The sequence below is a fragment of the Mus musculus genome, chromosome 6, assembly GCF_000001635.26.
Source record: "Mus musculus strain C57BL/6J chromosome 6, GRCm38.p6 C57BL/6J".
Taxonomy (NCBI): Eukaryota; Metazoa; Chordata; class Mammalia; order Rodentia; family Muridae; genus Mus; species Mus musculus.
Window position 1 is genome coordinate 146,344,640 of NC_000072.6, and position 26,353 is coordinate 146,370,992.

Consider the following 26,353-nt stretch of genomic DNA (forward strand, 5'->3'; position numbering starts at 1 on the left):
AGTACTTCCAAGGCCGCCCCAGGTAAGCCTCCACACACCCTTTACATTCCTGGATTCAAACCCCTAAGTGGGACACAAGGCAGGCATTTCAGAAACAGCCATTATAACATTGGTGGCAGTTAGCTCTCATGCAAATATTATCAGTAAAACTGTTTTGTAAGAAAAAAGTAGGGGCTAGATCCCTGGTCTAACAGTTAGGAGCTCTGGCTGCTCTTCATAGGACACAGGTTTCATTGCTAACCCATAGGTCAGCTGACAACTGTCTGTATCCCCAGTTCCAGGGCATATAGTGCCCCCTTCTGTCCTCAATGGGCACTGCATGCATGGAGTGCACAGACATGTATGTAGGCAAAGCACTCATTACACATTAAATAAAAATAAAGAATTTTCCTCCTAAAAGTGATCTCGGAAACAAACCTCATTTGCCTCTTCGCCTCCTTTGGCCTGGCCCTCACCCACATCTCCATTCTCATAGCTGCCGCTCTTTTCTACCCACAGCTCAGATTTCTCCACCGTCAGCCGAAGTTGGTCGAGGTCTGCCTTGATTTGCTTGTAGTTATCAACATCTTGGTTCGACACTAGTAACTGCACCTAAACACGGGAGAACTTTGTTGCTTAATATTCTCACACAGCTTCTGTATTCCTAGATCCTGTACACCAAAGATCTCATTTTTAAATACTGATTAGGCAAAGGTCAACATTTACAGAACATTCATGGGTATTTACATGTGTATTGGCTGAAAGCTTAGCTGCAAGTATCTGTGAACTCCAAGCAATATGTTCACACATAAAAGGGAATTCTTACATTTCAAAATGCTGAAAAGTAATTTAACGTAAAAGTCTAGGGGGTGGAGAGATGGCTCAGGGGTTAAAGCTCTTGTGAGGAGCTGAGTGCATGTGGGTGCTTGGAACATGGCAGCTCACAACCTCCTGTAACTCCAGCTCCAAGGGATCTGAACCCTCTTCTGGACTCTGGGTACTACACACATATGTGAACATACATACATGGGTACTGCATATATATGTGCACATACATACATGGGCACTGCACACATATCTTCACATACATGTATGAATGGACATACCCATGCATGAAACAAAAAATAAACAATTCTTTTAAAAGATAATTTAACTCTAAATTCATGGTTCAAGTTAGTTTTTCTGAGGTGTTCTATGCATGTATCTGTTTGAAAGTCAAAAAAAACAAAAAACAAAAAACAAAAAACAAAAAACAAAAAACAAAAAACAAAAAACAAAAAACAAAAAACAAAAAACACCCACCGGGCATGGTGGCGCACGCCTTTAATCCCAGTACTTGGGAGGCAGAGGCAGGCGAATTTCTGAGTTTGAGGCCAACTTGGTCTACAAAGTGAGATCTAGGACAACTAAGGCTATACACAAAAACCCTGTCTCGAAAAAACAAAACAAAACAAAAAAACAAACAAAACAAAACAAAACACCATGGAAGAAAAAAATTAATGGCTACGATATACATTTGCTAGTATAAACAGGAAGTCTCTGAACTTGAGAGAACAATGCAATTTATACATACTACATGGCACATATGTAAAGTATGTGTATCTAAATGGCCCCACTTAGCTCCTTAACGTCTGCACTCCACTAAACACAAGACATTGGTGAGATGCCCACACTCACAACTAATCACTGTGAGATTAACGTGCAATCCAATCATTACATGAGACAAGCCCAGATCCCCATCATGGCTCCTGTCCTTGGAGGCTCTGCATTTTTTAAATCACAAAGTATTTAATTTGAAGCTATGGCTTGTCAAATAGATCATTAAATTCTGTAGCCAAAATAACAGCAGCGGAAACAAACTTTCTAAGATGTTCCTGTTCTCCAGCACACCCTAAATTTTAGAGTCTGTCATTTTTATAAAGATGCTGACTGAAGATCACCTGTGGGAGACTCAATCTAAAGCAGGTCCTGTTAGGCACATACAAGGCCATACCTATCTTTCAAAACAAACAGTAATAAAAGAGGTGTCATAGTGTGTGCCTGCAATTCCAGCACACAGGCTGCAGAGACAGAGGGATCACCAAGAGTTCAGGGTCAATCTGAAAATAGCGAATTCTGAGCCAGTTCTTGCTACAGAGTGAGACCCTGTCTCAACAACAGCAACAAAGTTCAAGGTTCAAGCCTCATCTGCAACTAGCATCAGGCTGGGGTACAGGGAGGGTGTTGGCTGGTCACCAAACACTCTTAGAACTTGGTCCAGTCAACTTTATGAGTCCATTTTCTTGGGTATAGATCTGAGGACTCAACTCAGAGATTGCGCATTCTGGGCAAACAGGTGCCCCAGCCCCAGCCCCAGCCCCAGCCCCAGCCCCAGCCCCAGCCCCAGCCCCAGCCCCAGCCCCAGCCCCAGCCCATGTGCTGGGTGAGCAGCACCCTGGCCCAGCCTCACCTGTTTAAAGGCCTGAAGCACTTCTGCTCTCTGGCTGAAATGCTTGAAGAGCAGCTGCAGGGCTCCGGACAGCAGCGGAGCATAGTCGTGCATGATCAGGTGGATGAGGACGCGTAAGAACGTCCTGCCTCCTTCATCATCAAGCTGAACTGGAGTTTTTTCTTTTCTATAAAACCAAAAGTAATTCTAAAACAACAAATTACATGATATCTATATTAAAGTCATTTCAATTATATCACGTTTTTAAGCGTTTATCCCTTGTGTTCCCAAAACAGGAAATTAAAAGGAAGACATTGTTGCTTCTTAATCTCCTATCATTGATGGAGGGACAGGGACAAAGGTGGTTCCTGGAGAATCTCAAGAGTCGATCAACAACACAGGGAGGTGCAGGCATTCAGTAATCCCAAGATCATTCTTCATTAATTGTTAGTTAGCATACAAATAAAGGAGTGGGGTTCATTATCACATTTTCATAAGTAGATCATTGTTCAAATTTTCCCACTATCTTCTTTGTCTTCCTTGCCCTTCCACTCGTCCCCCTTTATCCCTCAGAGTCCCCCTTTTGAAATCAACCAATGGCTGGTTTCCCCCAGAGCCCAAGAAATCACCACGTGGCAGTTGGGGAGGGACAGTCACAGTGCACAGCCATCACCCCTGGGGCTCTGTGTGCTTGGCACAGTGGGACTGGGAACAAGATTCACTGGGTGAAAGGTCTATCTGAAGGCATGCGTTGCTGCTGGTGCTGCACCGTGTTCTGAAGCACATACTCAGATGGCTCTGTTATAGGTGGCAGTTGTGCAATTGTGCCAGTCTGTATAGCCTAGCATATGTGTTATGCAATACATGTGGGTTCCATAGGTGGGAGGAAGAGAGAGATGACAGAGAGACAGATTACAGATTCATAGAGATAGGACACAGACAACAGATAGATGTACATATGGATGAATGATAACTAGAACTGGTAGGCAGAGAAGTGATAGCTCAATAGATAGTTGCACTCACAGACAGATAATTGATACACATGATACATAAATATACATAGATAATAGGCAGACAGATGATTTTTAAATAATAGGTATAGAGAGATATATAAATAGAGGATGGATACATAGATGATAGAGAGACAGACTGACAGAGTATAATCTATTGATTCTTGGATCAGGGCTAACAAAGCAGCACAAAAGTAACTGAAGCAAAGGAGAAGTAATACAGTCAGGAGACAAGGTATGTAAGCCGCGGTTGTGCATTCTCTCTCTCTCTCTCTCTCTCTCCCTCTCTGTCTCTCTCTCTCTCTCTCTCACACACACACACACACACACACAGAGTCACATACACATGCATATATACACACAGAGACACACAGAGTCACATACATACTCTTATACACACATACCAACATACATACACAGATACACATAGAGACACACATACAGACACACACAGAGTCATGCATATACACACATACTCTTTTACACACACACACATACATACAAACACACAGATACACATATAGACTCAAACAGACACATACACAAATGCATACTCTTACACACAGATACACACAGAGAGACAAAGTATACTCAACACATAAACCAGTAACTATCACTTGCAAGTGCTACATTCTGCGTGTGACTGCACATGCCACACACTGACACAGCCAGCTGTGTGGTGGTTCCCACACACTTCTCCAGACTCCTGACTAACACACTGTGATCTGACAGCAGGGTGGCTATGAGGTCACTGTCTCCGGGAATCTTTCAGTTCTTGCTATTTTACACCTGGGGTGTCACTGGCCAGGGTCATTATGCAGCTCATGTCTGCATTTGACAATAAAATCACAGGAGCTGGAGAGATGGCTCAGTTAAGAGCACTGACTGCTTTTCCAAAGGTCCTGAGTTCAATTCCCAGCAACCACATGGTGGCTCACAACCATTTGTAATGAGTTCTGATGCCCTCTTCTGGTGTGTCTAAAGACAGTGACAGGACAGTGTACTCACATACATAAAATAAATAAAATTTTTTTTAAAAAGAAAAGTCTGAAAAGGCTATATTTTAAAAAAAGAAAAGAAAATCAGACTGCCTTTATCTTTTTGCCCCAGAATAATAAAATATTGCAATAGAAAATCATAACAAAGGCCAGTATCACAGCAGAAAATAAGCTTACACCAAATGTTCACTAAACAGTAAGTCTTTGGGGGCTCCGGTCCTCCCTCCATTCCCTCCCCAGCCTCCCTTCCCTCTCTCTCACCCTCCTCCCCTACACAGAGTCACACTATGTAGCCTAGGCTAGCACGGAACTGTGGATCTTGGGGTTCTGTTAAACCTTAATTCTTGTTCCCCTTTCTAGAAAGGTACAGGGTAAACATTTTGTCTCCTCGGGCTACCTGAGGTCTGTAATAAAAATGAACTTCAGTAATTCTGAGATGTACTTTCTCATTGTGGTTGCTCTTAATCCATTTCTGAAAAAGAAACTTCACAACAATACACGCCAGGGACATGGTAGCAAAGGAGAGCACATATCACGCACGGGTTCCTGAGGCGCCTTACTTTCTTCCATCATGGACACTTAAGGATGGAAGAAATGCCTGGCTTCTCCTGCATAAAGCTAAAGACAACATCAAAAGAAGCTACTTTCTTGACTTGGTGAAGTGATGTGTTACAATGTTTATATAACAGAGCTAAGGACATTTGTATTCTCATCATCTAAGGAAATAAAAGCTAAGAATTCTGAGAGAGTTAACTATGCGGACCCGATTTCTGCCAGTTTTTAAAGATGGCTTAAATGAGAGTCATCTTTTTTCCTCTAGAATAAATTTAAAGCTTCATTTATGGGAGAAATTATGTTATCAGCAACCAGGGTATCTAAATATGTGTAAAAAGATGAATGATAACAAACTACGGATAAAATTCTAAGTGAGATATACTCATATATAAGATAAACACTCATTACAGTACCTTCCAGCGAACATTGTTTCTGCCTGAGCCGCAATCTCGTCGATGTCAGGGACAAGAGCTGTGAAGAAACACAGTGAACATTTTTATTTTGTCTTAATTCACATTATATTCACTTACTCAGACATATTTTTTTTATCTTAATGCCTTTTGTGACATTGAATGCTAATAGTTCACAAAATTACACTATGGCTCCACTCAAACAGTGTAATGCTTTATCAATTTGACACAACCTAGAATCACCTAGGAACACATTTTCAATGAGGAACTGTATAAAGTGGGTTAGCCAGTGGGCAGTGTCAGGGACTGACTTGATTACTAAATGTTCCTTGATGTGGGAGGATCCAGCCCACCATGGGTGGCGCCATTCCCTAGGCATAAGATCCTGAATTGTTGAAGAGTGCAGAAGCCAAGCTGAGCACAAGGATGTACATTTGTGTGCACTTATTTCTCTCTTGTCCTGGCTGTGGCTGTGGTGTGACCAGCTCTCTCAAGGGTATGCTCTGAGACTGCCCTGCCACATGGACGATAGCCTAGAAAAACAAACTGAAATAAACCCCTTTCTCTCCTAAATTCTCTTTGCTAGAGTATTTTATCACAGCAACAGAATTAAAAAAGAGCTGGAACAAACTTAAGCATCTTAATTGAAGTCTGTACATATGTACATATATATTTAGATGCTGTATATTGAATCCAGAGCTGCAAATGAGTTTTCTCCCTATTTCATATAAACTATGCTTTAAATTAACATATTGCTGCCATCAAATGTATTAAAAGATCAATAAGAATATTTACAAAGGTGTTCTTATTTATAAGTAACTATATGTGTGTATGTATCTGATATGTCAAATATATGTGTATATGCCTACATAAAAATACATGTCACACTAGTGATGGTATAGACAAACAATTTTGTTCTCCTTTATTTTTATTTCATGTGTGTGGATGTTTTGCCTGTGTGTATGTCTGTGCACCACCTATGAGCAGTGTCCAGAAAAGGGTGTTGGATGCCCAGGGACTCGAGTTACATATAGTTGTGAGCCACCATGTGGGTTCTGGGAACCTAAGCAGGGTTATAAAAGAGCAGCCAGTGTTCTTAAAAGCTAAGTTGTCTCTTTAAGCCCCAGGGAAAGGCATTTTTTTAAAGAATCAAAATCATGTAAAGAGCAGAGTCACTGCACTTCCCAGCAATGTAATCTTTCTGCCACATTTGAAATTCTGTCTCTTTTTCTTGTAGAGCAGGGTCATTTCCTATGTGAGGCAAGTATCTGTAGAGCATGAAAAGAAAAGAGATGCCAAAAAGAAGGAAAAGTCCTATTCTTTATATACATACACTCATACACATAAAGATTCTCTCTCTCTCTCTCTCTCCCTCTCTCTCTCTCTCTCTCATACACACACTCATACGCACTCACACATACTCATACACATACAGATAGACTCTCTGTCTCTCTTTCACACACACACACACTCACTCACTCACCCATACTTATACACATAGAGATAGACTCTCTCATACACATAGACATACAGACACATACACATATAGTCTTTCTCTCTCGCGCGCGCGGTCACCCACACATACTCATACACATACAGATAGATTCTCTCTCTCTCTCTCTCTCTCTCTCTCACACACACACACACACACACACATACTCATACACATACAGACTTTCTGTCTCTCTGTCTCTTTCACACACACACACTCAGAAAGACATCTTCTCCATCAGAGCGAGGATTTTCCTGGTGCCTCAACCTTTGCTTGGGTACTTTACGGACACTCAGAGCTCATGTTTCCAGAAATCTGGCTTCTGGGAGCCAATAACTGTTACACTTCTGTCAGTGCAGCGCCAGCATGGCTTTCTGGTTCTGTCTGACCGTTCCTGGAAACAGCCCTTTGGGGTCTGTATTTCTGGGAAGCTGCAGTGTTGCAGGGGTGCCAGGAGTGGCTCCACGCCTGGGTGGAACAGCGGCTGTCCATTGTCCACAGGGCAGGCTGCCTGCTGGTCAGAGGAGGGCAGAGAGGCAACCACTCTGGTCCCCGATCTCATTACAGTCAATGAGTCTTTCTTGTCCAGCCAATGGATGGATGGAGACGGTGGCTCCTAACACTGGTGGGGAGTTCCTCTTTGTGCACAACGGCTAGCCTCAGAAGGGTTGCTAACTGCTGTCTCCATTCTAAGATGTAGTTACAGCCCACCAGGACTGACCTGGACCATCCAGGTAAAAGGTGAATTAATATTTCTGAGTCTTCACAAAGCCCTTTCTACGGCCCCAAAATTTCACAGCCATTTTGATGCTCTTTGGGATTATGTTCCAAGTCTCAGAAACACCCTAGATTTTAAGCGTGAGATAGAACTCCAAAGCGCAGGTACCACCACAGGTGGTGAGCCCTTCCTCTTTGTTCTCTGGCTAGCTGCGGCTTGCCCACAGACACTGCCCTTCTTAGATGCACTTCACGTTTCTCTCTGATCCAGCATGAACATTTTCTCAGATTCTCACCCAAAGAACATAATGTGCAAAAGATCCAGGCTCTCGAGCTGGCGAGGCCTCAGGGCTCCCTGACTTTGATGTCCTCACTGCCAACCAGCTGAGAATTAGAGTCTCCATGGAAACACCCCTGGCTGTGCGGGTGAGGATGTTTCCAGGAAGGTTAAATTGAGGTGGGAACATCCACTCTGAATGCGGGCAGTGCCATCCCTCAGAGTGAGCCAAATACCAGCACTCACCTTTCCCTGCTTCCTGAATGTGGAGACCAAGTGACCTCAGGCCCTGCCCCTTGCTGCCCTTCCATCCTGAAGTAGCCCCACCCCTTGCTGCCCCTTCCACTAGGAAGTATCTCCCTAAGTATCAAAACCTAAGTCAAAACAAATATTTAAGTTGCTTTGTACAGGAGCAGATAACAAACACTCTGGTCTTTCCAAGTTGCACCTCTAACCCTTGTTTTTCTCATCTGTGAAATGGGGTAATAAACAGCAGCCCTACCTATTACAGTCAGGCAGTGACAGGGAACAGGCATATACAGGACACAGTGCCTTGCTACTGCTCTGTCCCTATTTCAACCACAGATATTGTTGTCTTCTGTCATGGATACACTTTTGTTTTAAGATAGATAGAAAAAGTGCTTGGGGGTCTTTAAAAGCACAGTGCAAAATCAAGGATCATAAAGAAGTCTTATGGCAATCCATTATTTTGTAAGTTAATTAAATACAAATACACACACTATTCACATATGTGTGTGTTCTCTGACTATGCAATCCATATATGTACATGCATGCACACACACATACACACACACCACACACATATATACACTCCACACATGAATACACATACAAATATATATATACAGACCCTACACACACATGTACACATACACATTTATATATACACACATATCAAATTTGAATATAAGTTCCCTGCATAAGTAGACAGTGCTACTTCTAGAAAACATGGGTTATTAAATTAAAATCTTAGTGCAAGGCACAGAATAGCTCCCTGTGAGTTACTGATCAGAACGGCCCCAAGGACAGTATGAAGGCCCCAAGGACAGCTATTGTCATTACCCTTGGTTGCCCACCAATACTAAACGGCAAGACCCAGTAGCTAGAGACATCACTCATTTTGGATTCAAGACACAGAGGAAACAACCTCAATAGACCAGAAAGCTCTCCTCCTGCTGGCTAACTTACATAAGCCAAAGGAGCTGTGCAGGTTCCTGCAGGAGGAAACACTTCAAATCTACTCAAGGCTGGCTGCTGTGTATTTCAATACTGATACATGCTGGCAAGATGTGCCCACTGAACAATAGAGGCATAATAGTTATAGGATTAGCCAGCCACTTTTTGATTGGATATAAAGCCTGCACCCCAGAAGAGATTTCAAGGCTGGTCAACAGCCCATGACTGGGGAGATCACAGGCACTATTACAGAACCTACTGTTGTTTTACTAAGAGCCTGTGCTGACAAACAGCTTTCTACATATGTGTGCTTGCACACATGGATTAATGCTGTTCTCAGCTCTGGTCAGAGAAGGTTATTTTCCCATGGATGATGGTTAATACAGATACCTGGCCAAAATACAGAGCATAAATAACACTGAGAGCTCAGCTAGGGGTGAATCATCTCAAGATGAGGCAGAAAGAATAGAGTAGCAAGCAGACATGAGCGCTTTGACATCCTGATGTGTAGACATGATATGGCTGGTGCAGTCAACTCACAGCAGCTGAGGTAACCGCAACCAGATCAGGCCAGTCAAAAAACCAAAGTCCTAGCATGGATGTTGGCAAATGATGACCACTGTGGAGGGGTTGTCACTCTTCCTTCACAACAAGGCAAGGCTATTGGTAAGGAGACCACACCCTAGTGAACAGCCACACACCCAGGTTCATATTGGCAGCCTCAACTGGATTCAAGAGGTTGTCTATAACAGGGAAATGAGTGGGGGAGGAAATGGGGTGAGGCATTAGAGGGAGTGGGGGGCAGTAGTGATAGATGGATATGATCAAAATACATTGTATAGATACACGAAACTCCCAAGGAATAAAAAGTATTATTTAAAATACATTTTAAAGAACACAGAATGCAAATGATAATTACAGAGATACCTGATGGTAGCAGTGTGTCTGGGGTGCCGCTGGCAGAGGGGTCACCATTGTCGTTGTTGTCTCCAAATTCCTTCTTGTATATGGACAGCATGTAAGAGATCCGGTAGTCCAGCCTGACGCTCAGGATGAACTAGAAGAAGGAGTATGGAGAACTTAGTTCCATCAGCGCGGACTGAAAGATTCCGCTACACTCTGATAGTGCAGGCATCAGCACGACATTAAAACATGCGAGTCCTGGGCTGGAGAAATGGCTCTATGGGTAAAGCCCTTGACACATAGGCCTGGCGACCTGGGCTCCATCCCTGGAACCCAGGCAAGGTGGAAGGAGAGAGCCAGGTCCGCAGAGTTGAGCACTGTGACACATGTGCCCCATACAAACAGAGCAAGTTTTTAATGCAAGCCATGACACACACCAACCACATATCTCAGTCTTCCAAATGAGCCAAGCAAAGATCTTACCTGAAAACTATAAACGTTCAGCTGTTTGCCGGTTTATATTAGTTTTGAAATAAAGGAAAGGGAGATGTTTTCATTGGTCGGTACTGAGACCACGTTTATTTATTTATTTATTTATTTATTTATTTATTTATTTATTTAAGATCCCCTCCCAAGATGGCCTCAAACTCCCTGTGTATCAGAGGATAACCTTGACCATCCTGTCCCTTTTCCCAAGTGCTAGAATCACAAATATATATGTGCCACTATATCTGGCCCCCATTTGTTTTAGAAACAAGGAAATCTGGTGCCCACAAGATCTGAACATTTCCAGTAGGGTGCCTGTGGGTCTAAGAGGCAATGCTCTTATGTTCCCAGACACATTTGCAGTTTTCTTTGCTGAGAAGAAAATGCTAGAGCTGCTTTTGTGCAGAAAGGCTGTGGTTTCTACTGCAGTAGAGTTGATCTAGCTCTACTGACACCAGCCCAGAAGCCTGACAGGCTGACAGCCCAGGCAGGCTGACATCCTAGCTCCTGGGTTTCTCCATGGTGTTCATGTCTCCTCTGGATTCTGTTATCATCTCAGCGATGTGTAGACACTAATGAAGTAACCCTTAAGGCCCAAGCTCCCACTAGGAGCCTTGAGGAACCTGAACATTGGGAATCCCTGCCTGGAAGGAACAAGTTACTGAGCTGGGAAGACAAGGGATAGCTCTGCTGTGAGATGGTCCACAGGGCTGAGCCAGGGGATCACAGAAGACTGTTTAGGGGATGTGCTCTGAGTTTAGTAACCTTCACTCAACTACCCTGAGATAAGCCTGAGTTTTTGAGCATAGCTATTACCAGTTCGTGAACAGTGAACACTATGGTAGCCAAGGCTTTAGAAAACCTGCCTTTTGTGTTATCAGTAGGCAATCCCTTCTGTTTGTTTCCAGGGCCCTCCCCAGGCACCACCTCTTCTCTCAGTGCTCAGGCTTCTCTGTCCCGTGAGTGCTGTGCCGCACACAATGTCCCATTGTATCCTCCTGCTTGTTGAGAGTCCACGGAACCTTGATTCTCTTCTCTACCCATTGAGAGTAAGCTCTCAAGACACTGTGAGCACCCACAGCACACTCCTTTAATGATACTTATGATCCCATGGCCAGTACCTGGCTCGTGCTCTCTCTCTCTCTCTCTCTCTCTCTCTCTCTCTCTCTCTCTCTCTCTCTCCTCCATCCTTTCCTATCCCCTTCCTGACCTCTTTCTCTACATCCCTCCCCTCCCTCCCTGCCCCTCTCCATCCCCTCTCTCTCTCTCTCTCTCTCTCTCTCATATCTTCAACCTTTCCAACCCCCTTCCTGCCCTCTCCTTCTCTCTCTCTTCCTCCCTCCCCTCCCTCTTTCCCCTCTCATCTCCATCCTTTCCTACCCACTTTCTGTCCTCTTCCCTCCATCTCCACCATCCTCTTCTCCACACTTTAAAGGTCTTAATGCTTCACTAAGGAGGAAGCAAGCTCACGTCAGCTGCTCTTCGCTAAATTCATCCACATTGGTTTGCCAGGCAGAGGAAGATGGTAAGGTATACAAAAAGTGCCCGCAGGACTGGAAAGATGCTGCTCTTGCGGTATTTAAGTTGAATCCCAGCATCCTGTCAGATGCTGCACAACCACCTGTAACTCCAGCTCCAGGAAATCCAGTGCTGCCTTCTGGCCTCTGCAGGCATCTGCATTCATGTGCATAACCCCCCCACACACATGCACACACACACACATGCACACACACACACACATGCATACACACATGCATACACAAACACATGCACACATACACACATGCATACACACATGCATACACACATGCATACACACACACATGCATACACACACACATGCACACACACACATGCATACACACACACATGCATACACACACACATGCACACACACACATGCATACACACACACATGCATACAGAAATTAAAAATCCCTTTAATATAATATTTTCAGGAGGCCAGGTTGTAAATGTGGCTCTTGATGAATATAAAGTCCAGAGAGAAAAATAAACCCCACAGCAACTCTTCTATTAACCTGCTGTGAATACAACATATGCTGGATAGGGAGACTCCAGTGAATGGGGATTTATAGGGTGTAGGGAAGACCAACATTGGGAACCATTGACTAATAAAGAGCCTGGGGCTTGGTCCTGAAGCGGGAGAGTGGAGACAGAAGCCAGGCTATGGGTACTCAGTACACAGGGGATTTTAAAACTCAGATGCCCAAAGGAAGAAAAGAAGAATTCAACATGAGACACAAATGAAGCTCTCCCTTCTGCTGGAGATGAGAACTCACAGGATTTCGTTTTATGACCTTTGCTCCCCCTAATGTTCCTAATTATGAAGCTGCAGATACAGTGTAAGATATGGAGACAGATAACAAGATAGAGAAAAAGCCAGGCATGGTGGCTCACACCCATAATCCCAACATTCTCAGCACTGCGGGGCTGAGGCAGGAGAATTCTCATGGGTTCAAGACCAGCCTAAATGAAGTCTGGGCCAGCCCACAAAACAAATGTGTCTTAGCAAAATAAAAATAAAATTTAAAATGTGTAAATGCAGAGAAAGAGAGAGAATAAGGTCAGAGGGAAGAACAAGACAATGTTCACTGAAAAACGTATTTTATTTAAATGGGGTAAAGAGGGGCAGCTCCTGAGGAGGAAGAGCTGGCAGAAAGCAGTCAGTGTAGCTCCAGGGGTTGTTGGAGAGTTGCTCTGAGAGTCTGTGAAAAAGGAGATCTTGCCTGAAGTCAGGCAAGGAGGCTCAGGGGACACTCTCCAAGTGCTGGATGGCAGCTAAAGTGAGCAGAGTGTGGCTGCAGCACACAGCATCTCCTCAGGGTTACTGTGAGAGGCACTGGTGTTGAAGATGAGGCCACATGTCAGAGGTCATCCACTGGCGGGGGATGGAGGGGGCTGGGACCCCACAGACAGACAGGAAACAACACTGAACTGAGCCCAGAGGTCCCTTTCTCAGCTTCAGGGTAAGCTGAACATGACATGAATTTTCAAGGCCATGAACACAGAGTAGGAAAGGCTGCCAACATTTCTCAGGACATGGCCTTTGGAAACCCTGGAGGAACTGGGAAATGTGTTATGACTATAAATCTAATTACTTTGAATGAGAAATGCACGGAGCCTTCCAGGACTGCTGACCTGCTTCTGAGAGCTCAGTCTATGCTCGGTGATGACGAAAGATTTGGGAAACTGTTCACATCTTAAAACAATCTTGAAAGCTACAGGCTCCATTCCCAACTCTAGAAGAAATGCTATCACAAAGGTACCATGAGCCTGTTTCCCAGACTCACCCCAAAGCGAAAATGCTAGAAACATAGCCTCTGTGAGGAGGGGTCTGATGCATGAAATAACAGCTCATTAAATTGATAAGGCTAAGTATTAAACTTGGCTAATGTGCAAAAAACCAAAAAAGCATCCCCAGCCCCTTAGAAACAAAGTAATTACGTAAAGTAATAAGTCAGCAATTAGTATGTTTGGTAAATAATGATTGGGTGGCAAGGGTCTTGTTATGTTGCTCAGGCTGGCCTTGAACTCATAGAAATCCTCCTGCCTCAGCCTTCTGGGTGCTAAAATTATAGGAGTATATCAGTGTGTCTGCCATAAAATTTTTGAGTTTCCTGTGACAACAAGAAATCTGGATATGTGGAACACACAAATATGTTTCAAGCAATTAAACACAGAAAAGTGGTTAGGATATCATCATTAACTGTGCCTGCCTTAAAATCCTTCTTAAATGTTAAAAATATTCCATCTCAGTCAAAACCAGCTGATAATAAACACACAGGAAAGCTATGTTAGCACCTCAAAGCCCTCCATGATTGCTAGATACCATTAGTGTAGTTGCTGGGACAAAACAACGGGGTAGGTGTGCACAGCAGCATCAATGTGAGATTGTCAGCTGTTACTCACCTAAAAGTAATAATAAAATAAAGGCAACAGCCTTCCAGAATAAAGAGAGACCAGTGACAATTCAGAATCATATCACACCGATAGCATTTCAACATAGTTACACAGCAAAACCAGGTATCATGCCTAACACCTGGATTCTCAGCACTCAGAAAGCTGAGGCAGGAGGCTAGCCACAAATTACACAGAGACATATACACACACGTGTGCACACACATGTACAGATACACAGACATACACACACACACAGTGACAGAGAACAATGCTGGACATACCTGTAAAATCTCGATAACCTTCAGCTTGGTGTCCATCACTGTCACATCCTCCTGCTCGCCGGGGCTCGCCTGCTTGCTGGGGTGGACGATGGGCTGTGCGTCGGGCACACTCACTGGGAAGATGGAGCCTCTGCTGAGCACCATCTGTGTCATCATCTCTCCCACTCCGTGGATGGTCCTCATGACATTGTTGCCTGGCACAAGAAGAGGACTCAGTCAACACAGACAAGGCATGGGTGACCACAGCATCAGCAGGGCTTGCTCATTATCTAATGAGGACTTGACTGCAGCCTTCACACCCCTACATGTAACTCGTCGTTGCATTTTGGGGATTTCTATGTTGCTATTCATTAATGTACAAGCTAGGGCATATCGGCGCAATGGGCATTGGGAGTTACAGTGTTATAGAATGGTTTGACAAATGAGAAGAAATGTTTTTTGTCTCTAAGATACAGCAAATTACTAGTGGAGAATCAAAGACTGTGACCAAGTCCCTGTAAGCAAATTAAGACGGTTATTTTTTTTCTCTCTCTCTTTTATAAAATGTTTCAACCCTCAAGTTTAACCTCTAGAGGGACCAGGTAGAGAGGATGGAGTCTGTCGCTCCCTCCATGAGAGGCTGAGGTAGAAGGATAGACAAAGCTCATGTGCTCTAGGCAACATAGCCAGAGCCTGCTTCAAAAGAAAAGAGAATTTAAAACCCCAAAGCACAAGCATTCTGTGGAAGCTCGGAGAAAACCCGAATTCACCCTGTGGTTTCTCTGACTCTTACTGCTTTTCACCATCCGTTTTAGAAGTGACTTAACTAAGTGATAAAGAATCGAGACACCACCACCCCACTCACCCCACCCCACCCCTTCAGACCCCACCCCACCCCCCCAGCACAGAGCCCTCCATTGCTCAATAAACACCTTGATGAGCGTCATCCACAAGATTGCTTCAGTGGTTTCAGTCGGTTGTTTTGTTTATAAAAAGAGAGTTGGGGACATTCTTAATTGGTTCAAAACACTAAAGCTGACCTCTTCACTTTGTGCCTCTGAGGTCAGCTGTGAAATCTTTTGACATCAGGCACAGCAGGTGCAGCCAAGACATAGTTTCTACACAGGCCTCTCATGTGCGACCACCAACGCTGTCACCTGCTTATGGGCTTCCCTGCGTCCCAAACCAAAGCAATCTTTATGCTCTTGGCCCCATAAATATCTTTGAGCAGAATCCTTAGAGGGGTCAGGGTCAGAGTCAGCTGCCTAAGTCTCTGTTTTAAAACTCATGGCTTTAGAAATTACAATGCAGGAGGGTGGCAAGGTCCTGGCTGGGTACCAAGAGCACAAAAAGTGTCAGATGTGATATTCAAGCATCTTCCCTCCCTACCCAGATGAAGGGCCTTTGGGCTTTCATATCACAAAAAGAACTTGGAAGTGGGGTTAAAGGTAAAAAATTCCTCATCCCAGGAGAAGCCTGAATTCTCCCAGAGTGTGCATTCATTTGTCTACTCTGTCTTCAAATGCATTGTTCAGATCCCAGGGAGAGCCATCTCTTCTGACACCAGTATAGAAAGGGGTGAACAACACAAACATGCCCAGTGAGGAATTGCTGTCTGTCACTCCCTGAGTTTGCATCTCATGGATTTTCTCCATCCACACCAGAACACAATTCGCAACCACACCTCCTCGCATTGACCACAATCAGCAAGCCCAGGGAGTACCCGGTCACTACCATGATTTAGGTCCCAGCTTGTTTCCTATGTCTCAGCTCTTACAGCAAGCCACTGAATTCAAAAGAACACATGCCAACTTTTCTTCGCAAACAGCAGTCTTGACTTTTTGAGTGCTCATGAGCTTCTGCCTAAAGCAGAGGCCTTGGCATCTGGCAAAGCATGTTCCCTTCCAGAAGTGTAGATGGTGTGAGCCAAGACAGAGATAAAAATGGGATTCAGGGCGACAGAACTCCCCGTGATAAAAGAATGTAAACCATGCATACACCAGACAGCAGTGAGCAACAGCAGCCACACACAAGTACACCATGGAAAGGCTGCAACCTCTGAACTCATCACCTTCCCCAAATGCATGGGGATCATGAAGGGAAGCATCCTTATAACACCATGTGGAGTGCAGGAAATAATGACAATTTCTCTGATGGGCATGCAGGTCCCAGGCAGAAATGACCCTAGGTTTTCATCTTGAAGTCCTGGGAACTTTTGTTATATGGCTAGTTAGATAACCGAAAGAGAAAATGGGATTTTTTTTTTTAACGTTTGAAGCGTTTCCAAGACTGGACAAAGCGGGGGCAACATGAAGTGAGCACCCTCTGCTTTCTAGCAGAAGAATTTTGAGGCAAAGGCTCCACTGTCCAGAACTCTCAAACCATCCAAACCATTATTTCTGAATCACTGTGGTGCACCCACACCTTGGCAAAGTGTGCCAAAGATGTGCTGATAGTCCCAGGCAATGATGGTTTTAAGTCACTGACACCAGCTAGTGTCCTCACCCCACTGCTGAGTATATTTGCGTGCTAGCCTCCAAAGGACATCTTCTCACACATGAAGAACAGGCTCCTCTGTTAATCTTACTCCTGGTTCACACAGAAATCTATGGCACACAGAGTCTGCATCTTATTTAAATTTGCATGGAAAATAATCATTTAGCCGAATGATTATTGTAAGGAAGGTTAGCCTAGACAATTCTTTCCCCCAAATATAGATACTGTCATCAACAAATTAAAACCCAGAGGCCACAAACATCTTAATGTGTAACACGTGCAGTTGGGAAGATAGGAGGGCACAGCCCACCCTCCCACACCCTCACATGCCTGTGGCATGTGGACCACAAGATTCTCCTGAAACTTCCATGTATGGCCAACTCAGAGGTCTCCAATTCAAAGGCTTACATCGTGAACTTCTGCAGCTAGAAAAACATCAGCCACGCTGCACAAATCACAGACACATGGCTGTCATGTGTCCACTGAACAAACCTCAGGGACATGACTGTCCCATATCCACTACACAAATCTCAGGCATACATCATGTCCCAGATCTATTTACCACAGGAAATTTTCATTTTAATTCTAGACTTAGAAGACAAGTCCAAGGTGGCCAGTCCTCAATGTTATGCAAAGCAGCTTTGTACTGCTCAACCAGAGCTAACACTTAGAGCTTTTCAGCTGAGGAAATAACACATATTCTTTTAATTTTCTGGAAAATCAACACCCTGGAATTTCAATTCTTTTTTTTTTCAATAACTAACTCAATACCAAGCATCTGGACAGATGCAGTGTGTCGAGTAATTTGAGAAAAGTGGGAATCATCCCTGTTAGGTCAAAAATAAAAAGGATGTGGCTGCTTACATGTTTAACCCCTGCAAGTGGGAGGCAGAGACAGGCAAATCACTGTTGAGTTTGAGGCTAGCCTGGTCTACAGAGGAAGTTCCAGGACAGCCAGAGCTATGTAGCTCATCACAATACAAACGCAAATACAAATACAAAAGGGAGGGAAATGCTTAGGGGAAAAAGGCAGACCCCTGAATCCTCAAGGGAACTCGGAAGCCTAGGGTGGTTTGAGGAGACGCATTTGTTTTTATCATCCTGATGGGCCAAGTGTCTCTCACCAGTTTCACAAGAGTGGGAAGTGATGGGAAATTTGTGTAATTCTGAAGCTGCACAAAATAAAAGTTAAGTTTTTTTGTCTCATAAATCTCTCTACAGGAACAGGGTCATGAATCACAGTCGGGTTTGACAATTATTAAGTGGATTTAAAGGAAGCAGGAGACTTAACAGAACCATGGCTGACATTCACCTGCAGCTAACTTGTATTTATTTTATTTGAAGTCCTCTTTGTGTGCTATCTAGAGTCACTGAACGAGGGGGGTCTCAATTGAGGGACTACCCAGATCAGATTACCTTGTGGCAACTGTCTTTATTGTTGATTGCTGTGGGACGGTCCAGCCCACTGTGGGTGGCACCATTCCTAGGCAAACATGCTTGGACTATATAGAAAACTATCTGAGCAAGCCATGTTCCTACATGGTTCCCGCATTGGGTTCCTGCCCTGACGACCCTGAGTGACCTTGACCTGGGATGGTGGGAAACAAACCTTCCTCCTCCCAGTGTGTTTGTGGTCGGGGTGTTCTAACAGCCACAGATAAAGGATATCCTCTCTGGATATTAAATGGACGACTTGGGAGAAAATTATTTCCCATTCCCTATACTAGAGACCTGAAAGGATCTTCACAGCACATAGCCAGGCTCCACCCCCATCCTTGTCAAACACTGACATTGCAGTATTCCAAACCTCAGGGTTTTAATCTGTGAAACTGATCCTTAATGTCTCCCAGCTGGCCAGATGAGCCATGCATGGATTTGATACTGCTCTGTGATTGACAGGTAACTTAGCATCGGATGTGAGTTCTTCAGGGTTCTCACAAAAACGTGCGTGCACACACATACACCATATGTCATCCAGACTCGAACATACCCACCACCCAGAACACTCCTTCAGATCCCTTTAGAGTCAATTCCCCAAAGTACTTCCCAACACCAAAGCCACTGTCCTGTGGCTCTCAATCATTCATGAACACATAAGGCATGACTACTTTTGATATTTGACTGTTTAGGTGTAGGAGAATACATATTCCATAATATATGGAATTCCAAACACACACACACACACACACACACACACACACACACACACACACACACACGAGGAGCAGTGCCTAAACCTACTCCTGTCAAGCCCAGGAGCTTCAGAGGCATCAGGACCACCTCACATCCACAGAGACAGAAGTAAATCCTTCAGACAGAGACAGAGTAAATCTTCTGTATCTATTGAGTCAAAATTATTGAAAGATATTTTTTAAAAAGCTTTTATACCATAATTATGTGAGCAACCCCTGAGAGAGCTGTAAGGATGCTATAGAGTAACTTTGTCTTGTAACATGAATTGTGGGTACTCCTCACTCTGTAAATCCTACAGAAAGTATTGATGGACACAGGTGAAGAAAACATCTGATTCTTCTCTTAAAATGAGGCAGGAAAAGCATGTCATATAAGTTGCCAAATAGACTCAAGGGTACAAAAGGCCAGGCAGTGGTGTGTGTGTATGTGTGTGTGTAACTGTGTGTATGAAAGAGTGTCTGTTCATGTGTATGCAAGTCTGTACATACTTGTGTGCTTGTAGAAACCAGAGGTCAACCTCAGGTGTCATTCTCAGATATAATCCAACTTCTTGTTGATTGGTTGATCAGTTGGTTGGTGAGTGGGTGGGCAGGTTGGTTGGCTGGTTGTTTGACTGGTTGGTGGGTGGGTTGGTTGGTTACTTGGTTGATTAGAGACAAGGTCTCTCACTGGCCTGGAATTTCATCTAGTAGGCTGTCGAGCCCCAGAGATTCAGAGCTGGGATTACCCTACACACCACAACATCTGACCTTTACTTGGACTCTAGGAATTCTAGTCTTCATGCTTGCATGACATGCATTTTACTAAGTTACCTTGTCATTTAATAATTTTTACAAATCACATTTGGAATGCTATTTTAATATTCAAAAATATGTATATTTATGTATAGCACACATTTTGTGTATAGTCAAACACACTGTACTAAGTAAACATCTGTGAGAAACAAATGTGCGTGTCGGTGCACAAAACACGACACAGGTGAGCTTTAGAACCAGGCACAGAATCCACTCGCACAGATTTTCCACTGCTACTGTTTTCTTTCTCAATAACTCTGACTATTCCTCTCTGAATCATGTAGGCCAAGAGACATCAGATGAGACAGACTTTTTAAAATTAATGAATAAAAAATGTATTTGTAAGTTAGGGTTTCTGAAACATTTTGTCTCTCTGATGCACATATCTCATATAGGCATGTTTGTAGTTGATGGGTCTGGTTTTGTTTTAACTTTTTTGACCTAATGAAACCACAGCAAGCTAAACAAAAATCCTTAGTAAATGCAACCTGTCCTGTACTGAATTCCTTGAGAAACTTGAGAAAAGTAGAAAAACAGAATTCTATAGCAGGTGATGGTAATGCACAGATCCTAGAACATGAGACACAGGAAGAGCCTGAGTTTAAAGCCAGCCTGGACTGCATGGAGAAAACTTCTATCAATAGAAAAGCAAGAAGAAGGGGTGGCGAGAAGGAGGAATAGGAGAGGGAAGGGGAAGGGGAGGACAGGAGAGAGGCAGGGCAGAAGGAGAAAGCAGGAATGGAGTGCCCAGCTGTTGCCACCAAGCCCTCTAACTCTCCTCCCAGTCCTTTGGGCACAAGGTTTCCTCCTGGGTCCCCATTGTCCAAAGTGTCTCTCACCACTCTTGCTCCTGACCTCTCCCTACCCTGTGTTGGGCCACAGAGCTACATACATATCAGCCCAGGCAACTCTGATCCTTTCGGGCATTTTGGTTACCCATATCTTATTCTCTGGGCCCCCAAGGCAGTTCATCCCCACCATGGTTTAGTTAGCAAGTGGGGAAGTGAGACTAACTGTATCAGTGACCTCTGGATTTGATTGAGAGACCCTGCCTCAGTTAATACAGTAGATGACTGATCAAGGATGATTCCCAACATCAACCTAGAATCACTTTGGAAGAGTCTCAAAAGAGGTTTCCTAGTTCAGATTGGCCTAATGCTTGCCTGGTAGAGATTTTTCTTAACTGGGTTAGTTGAAAGGGACGAACCACATGAATGCTCGCAGCACCATTTCCCTGACCCTGAACTGAGTAAGTGAAGAGAAAGCTGAGCAAACATGCATGCTTGCTTTTATCTCTCACCCCGTAGCTGCGGATGCCTGTGACCAGCCATCTCAAGCTCCCACCTCTGTGACTTCCCCACAGTGATAGACTGTAATCTGGGATTGTGAACTACGTCAAACCCTTTCTCCCGAGTTGCTTGTTTCTAGGATATTTTATCACAGCAACAGAAACGACACTAGGACACTCTCCAAAGCTGAAATCTCAGAAAAGGAAATAAGACAGAATGGAATTCCATGGATTTTTTCTAGTGATTTCCCATTTCCAGTGCCATTCCCTGTATCCCCAGTAGGGAGGTGACAGTCACTGGCTGGCAAAGGGCCATGTGTCAGGACTGAACGATGGAAACCCCTAAAAAGTCGGAGCTATGGAAAGGCAAATCGATAGATGACAGAGAAACCATTTGGCTGTCTGGTCTTTCAGAAGTTTCCTGTGATCTGTCACCTTATTGGATTCTGGCCCAGGGGCTGGGTGACAACTACAAAAAGAAAGGACAGTCCTAATTAGGCAGTCTCACTACACCTGAGGGTACTCAGGGGCAGATTCTGATCCTGTGGGTTAACTTCCTCTCTGTACCCAGATACATCCAAACAGCAGGCAGGTAAGATGGCTTCTAACAGATGGGGCTCTAGCTGGAGAGGGAGGATTGAGGAGGGAAAAATAACACCAAGGATGTTTGGTAAAGCCTCAAAAAACTGTGTTATTCTATGTTTGCAAACATACACATATTAAATGAAGTTATATCACTTGAGCTGACAATACTCTCACAAGAGCTGTTGACTAACAAAAACCCAGTACCAGGCATGAGAAACTTCTATTCAAGCAATTGATCAGGATAGTCCAAGTGACTCCCAAATAATATAGGCTATTGCCATGGCCCTTGGTTGCCTCCCAGAGGTTGAAAGTAAGTCCCTATTGCTAAAGGGACCACACACTTTGGTCTCAGGACTCAGAAGATTCGGGTCTATCTTACCCAAAAACCTCCTAGGGTCTAGTTTTCATAGTACCAGAAGGTGCTATGCAAACTGCCAAAAGAATAAAGCAATCAATATTCCCACCCAGCTGTAACACCTATAAATGACAGTGACCAGCAAGACAAGGCAACCCTGTGGTGGCTTGAAAGAGAATGGCCCCCACTGGCTCATGTAAGGATTAGGAGGTGTGCATGTACTCAACTCAGTTCCTGTTTGGTAGAACTGTTTGAGAAGGATTAGGAGGTATGGCCTTGTTGGAGGAGGTGTGGCCTTGTTGGAGGAGATGTGGCCTTGTTGGAGGAGGTGTGGCCTTGTTGGAGGAGATGTGTCAGTGGGGGTGGGCTTTGAGGTGTCAAAAGCCCACACATTCCCAGTTATCTCTCTCTGTGTTGTGGATCAGACATAAGCTCTCAGCTAACACCCATTCCTCCTCCCTGTCACCACGCTCCCTGCCATGATAGGTCATGGACTCTGGAACTGTAAGCACCCACCCTCAATTCAATACTTTCTTTTTATAAGTTGCTATGGTCATGTTTTGTCACAGCAATAGAAAAGTAAGACAATCTCTAAGAGTCAATAATGGCATTCATACTTGGAGTTAACCCACAGCTAACTACCTGGACAGCTCACCAGGAGGGAAATCATGCCTGGTCCCAGAAACCCAGCCAACAGCCCGGGTATAGTGATGTCATAGATCTTAGAGGAGGACCTGACACTGCTACATTTCTAGATAGTGTGATTTCTAACTACATTCTAAAACCTTTTATACCCACAGATAAGTGTAGCTCTCACCCACACATCAAAGAAGGTTCTCTTTGCAGAAAACAGAGGCCATTGCAAAACAAAACAAAACAAAACAAAACAAACAAACAAACAAACAAAAAACCACACACACAACTAATCAAACTGCAAGGATCAATTGATCATGAAGTACCCAGCCCCAATGGATATATCTACAATACAATGCCTGCCCTTAAAGTTTAGAGAATATCTTGGAAGAAGAGACCAGGAACATTGTAAGAACCAGAGCACCAGGAAACCTGCTGTGAGATTGTGTCTCTTAGCAATGACAAGGAAGCCACACCCATGATACCTCAATATTATGACTTCCCAAACAAGACCTGAAGCAGTTTATCACCAGTACAAACTAATATAGAAGGAAAATATCTCACAGGGTCTCATCACTACACAAATAACTACAAGCATCAAATGACCTTGAAAACAGGGAAAATTAGCCTCTCCCATGGATGAGACACCTAATTGGCTACCTAGTAACTAAGTGGTCAACCCTGAAATCATATATGCCTAAGACACTCTAAACAGATTCAGCAGGTTATATTAACAAATTTATGTATTTGTGTGTGTGTGTGTGTGTGTGTGTGTGTGTGTGTGTGTGTGTAACACTAATAAAGAAAAAGAGACCAACAATAAGGAGGAACAGAGAGGCACAGAAGGGATCAGAGGAAGGAGAGAAAAGGGTGAACTGATGTAATTTAAAATTTTTAATTCAAAATTAATTAATTAATTAAAAATAATGTTAAAAGCACAAACAAAATAAGAGAGAGAGCACATAAAGTTGGAAGGGGATACTTGGGAGCAGAGTAAGAGAGGAGTTGGAAGGAATGGAGTGAGGGGTGAGTTTGATCCAAGCATGGTTTATGCATGTGTGAATATTAATTGTTTTTTAAAATAAAACTGGTTTAATTTTTAACAAAAAGAGGAGGGAGGAGGTACAGTGGGATTCACAATTGTAGGGCAACCTTTATTATTAGCATCAGTAAAAAGGAAAACCTAAGACTGGGAAGACAGCTCAGCAGTTCAAGTGCTGCAGAAGTGTGAGGACCAAAGACCAAGCACTTAGAAGCCTTGAGTAATTCCCACCTTAGGAGGCAGGGACAAGAGAGCCCCGGGGCAAGCTGGCTAGTGAGACCATCCATATCCATACTGATTAGCAATGGATTCAATTGAGAGACCCTGCCTCAGGGAATGTAGTAGAAGTATAGTACAAGGAATATAAGAGTTAGTGGGCTGATTCCTGACATCAACACTGAGCCTGTACATGGAGCATGCTTATATATGTGTGCCCACACACATGCAAACACATGCACACATGTACACACATGCAAACAGATGCATACATGCACACACACATGTATACACACATGCATACAAACATACATACAAACATGCACACACATGCACACATGTACACCCAGACATGCACACATATGCATGCACACACACATACACACAAACGCACATGCATACACACATGCACACAGATGCATGCACATGCAAACACACATGCATACATGCACACAGACACACAGACATGTACATGAAAAGGGAAAAACAAAACCTTTGGACTTTACTTCCTTTGGAATAAGAAGAAAACAATTATATAATTCAATAAATGTACAACTTGCAAATAATACCCAGAATGTCCACTTGTCGGCCATTATATTCACATTCATTTTGGCCACTCCTGTGTGTAACAAAAAGTGCTTCCTGACACAATTCTTTTTTTTTTTTTTTTTTTTTTTGGTTTTTTTCAAGACAGGGTTTCTCTGTATAGTCCTGGCTGTCCTGGAACTCACTCTGTAGACCAGGCTGGCATTGAATCCAAAAGATCAGTTATACAGTCAGTGCTTTTAAATCAGAGAGCAGATGGCCCTTGGAGGCTAAGCAAGCTGCTAAGAGCCAAGGCCCTTGCTTGAAGACAGTATGTCTTTCCCTAAGACACAATATAGCCAATGAATAGTCTTAGATTGACCAGTACAAAGACAGAGTGCCCCATGACCATGAACGACAGGACACTGGGGCCAGCTCTTATCCCCAAGAAAATTGTTTTCTTTACCAGCTTCATATCGTTTTTAGTTCTTTGAGAATTTTCTAGAATATTTTGATCATATTCATTCCCTCCCACAATTCCTCCAGGATCCACCGCCACCCACCCAAATTCATGTCCTTTTTTTTTTTTAACCCATTAAGTACAATCTGTGTCACTCCTGTGTTCTTAAGTATGGAGCCATCCACTACAGCATCGGTGACTTAGCAGGGGCTCCAGCCTCAAAGAAATCAAACTCTTCCTCTCCCAGCAGCTACCAGTGACCAATGGCTTCTCAGCTTGGAGTCCTCTGTGTTCCCCCCAGAGACAACTTCCTATCTCGGGGCACTTTCCAACCTAATACCACTACAAATATTACAAGCACAAATATATATGTGTGTGTGTATATGTATATATGTGGTTACATATATACATACATATATACATGTCTTAGTCAGGGTTTCTATTCCTGCACAAACATCATGACCAAGAAGCAAGCTGGGGAGGAAAGGGTTTATTCAGCTTACATTTCCAAACTGCTGTTCATCACCAAGGAAGTCAGAACTGGAACTCAAACAGGTCAGGAAGCAGGAGCTGATGCAGAGGCCATGGAGGGGTGTTCTTTACTGGCTTGCTTCCCCCGGCTTGCTCAGCCTGCTCTCTTATAGAACCCAAAGTCTACCAGCCCAGGGATGGTCCCACCCACAAGGGGCCTTTCCCCCTTGATCACTAATTGAGAAAATGCCTTACAGTTGGATCTCATGGAGGCACATCCACAACTGAAGCTCCTTTCTCTGTGATAACTCCAGCTTGTGTCAAGTTGACACACAAAACCAGCCAGTACAATACATATATACGGTTATGAATATAGTTTTTATGTATGATATATATGGTTATGATATGGTCACTACTGAACGTTTGATGGTTCAGATCCCTAAAACCCAATGTCAAAGCCAAGCAGGCATGGTAGCTGCCTGCAACCCTAGCGTTTGAGGAGCAGAGACAAGCAGAGGCTCCCTAGAGAAGCTGAATATGAATACACAGAGTAGCCAGGATTACTATACTCATCAGAAAATGCTGATAAAGTGGACAGTGTCCAAACAGACACCTAATGTTAACTTCAAGCCTGTACACACACACACACACACACATACATA

At 43.7% G+C, this 26,353-nt stretch overlaps 1 protein-coding gene across 4 annotated transcripts in view; it reads right to left on the bottom strand.

Annotated features, from left to right (window-relative positions):
* Positions 1 to 26,353, bottom strand: part of Itpr2 (inositol 1,4,5-triphosphate receptor 2) — a 393,960-nt gene that overhangs the window by 236,341 nt on the left and 131,266 nt on the right. For all 4 annotated transcript variants that reach the window (NM_010586.2, NM_019923.4, XM_017321411.2 and 1 more), the window contains 5 exons: positions 14,655 to 14,848; positions 9,991 to 10,120; positions 5,384 to 5,441; positions 2,429 to 2,594; positions 418 to 591 (listed from right to left, as the gene is read on the bottom strand). In NM_010586.2, the coding sequence (NP_034716.1) occupies positions 418 to 591; positions 2,429 to 2,594; positions 5,384 to 5,441; positions 9,991 to 10,120; positions 14,655 to 14,848 (722 nt within the window). The remainder of the gene's footprint in view (positions 1 to 417; positions 592 to 2,428; positions 2,595 to 5,383; positions 5,442 to 9,990; positions 10,121 to 14,654; positions 14,849 to 26,353) is intronic.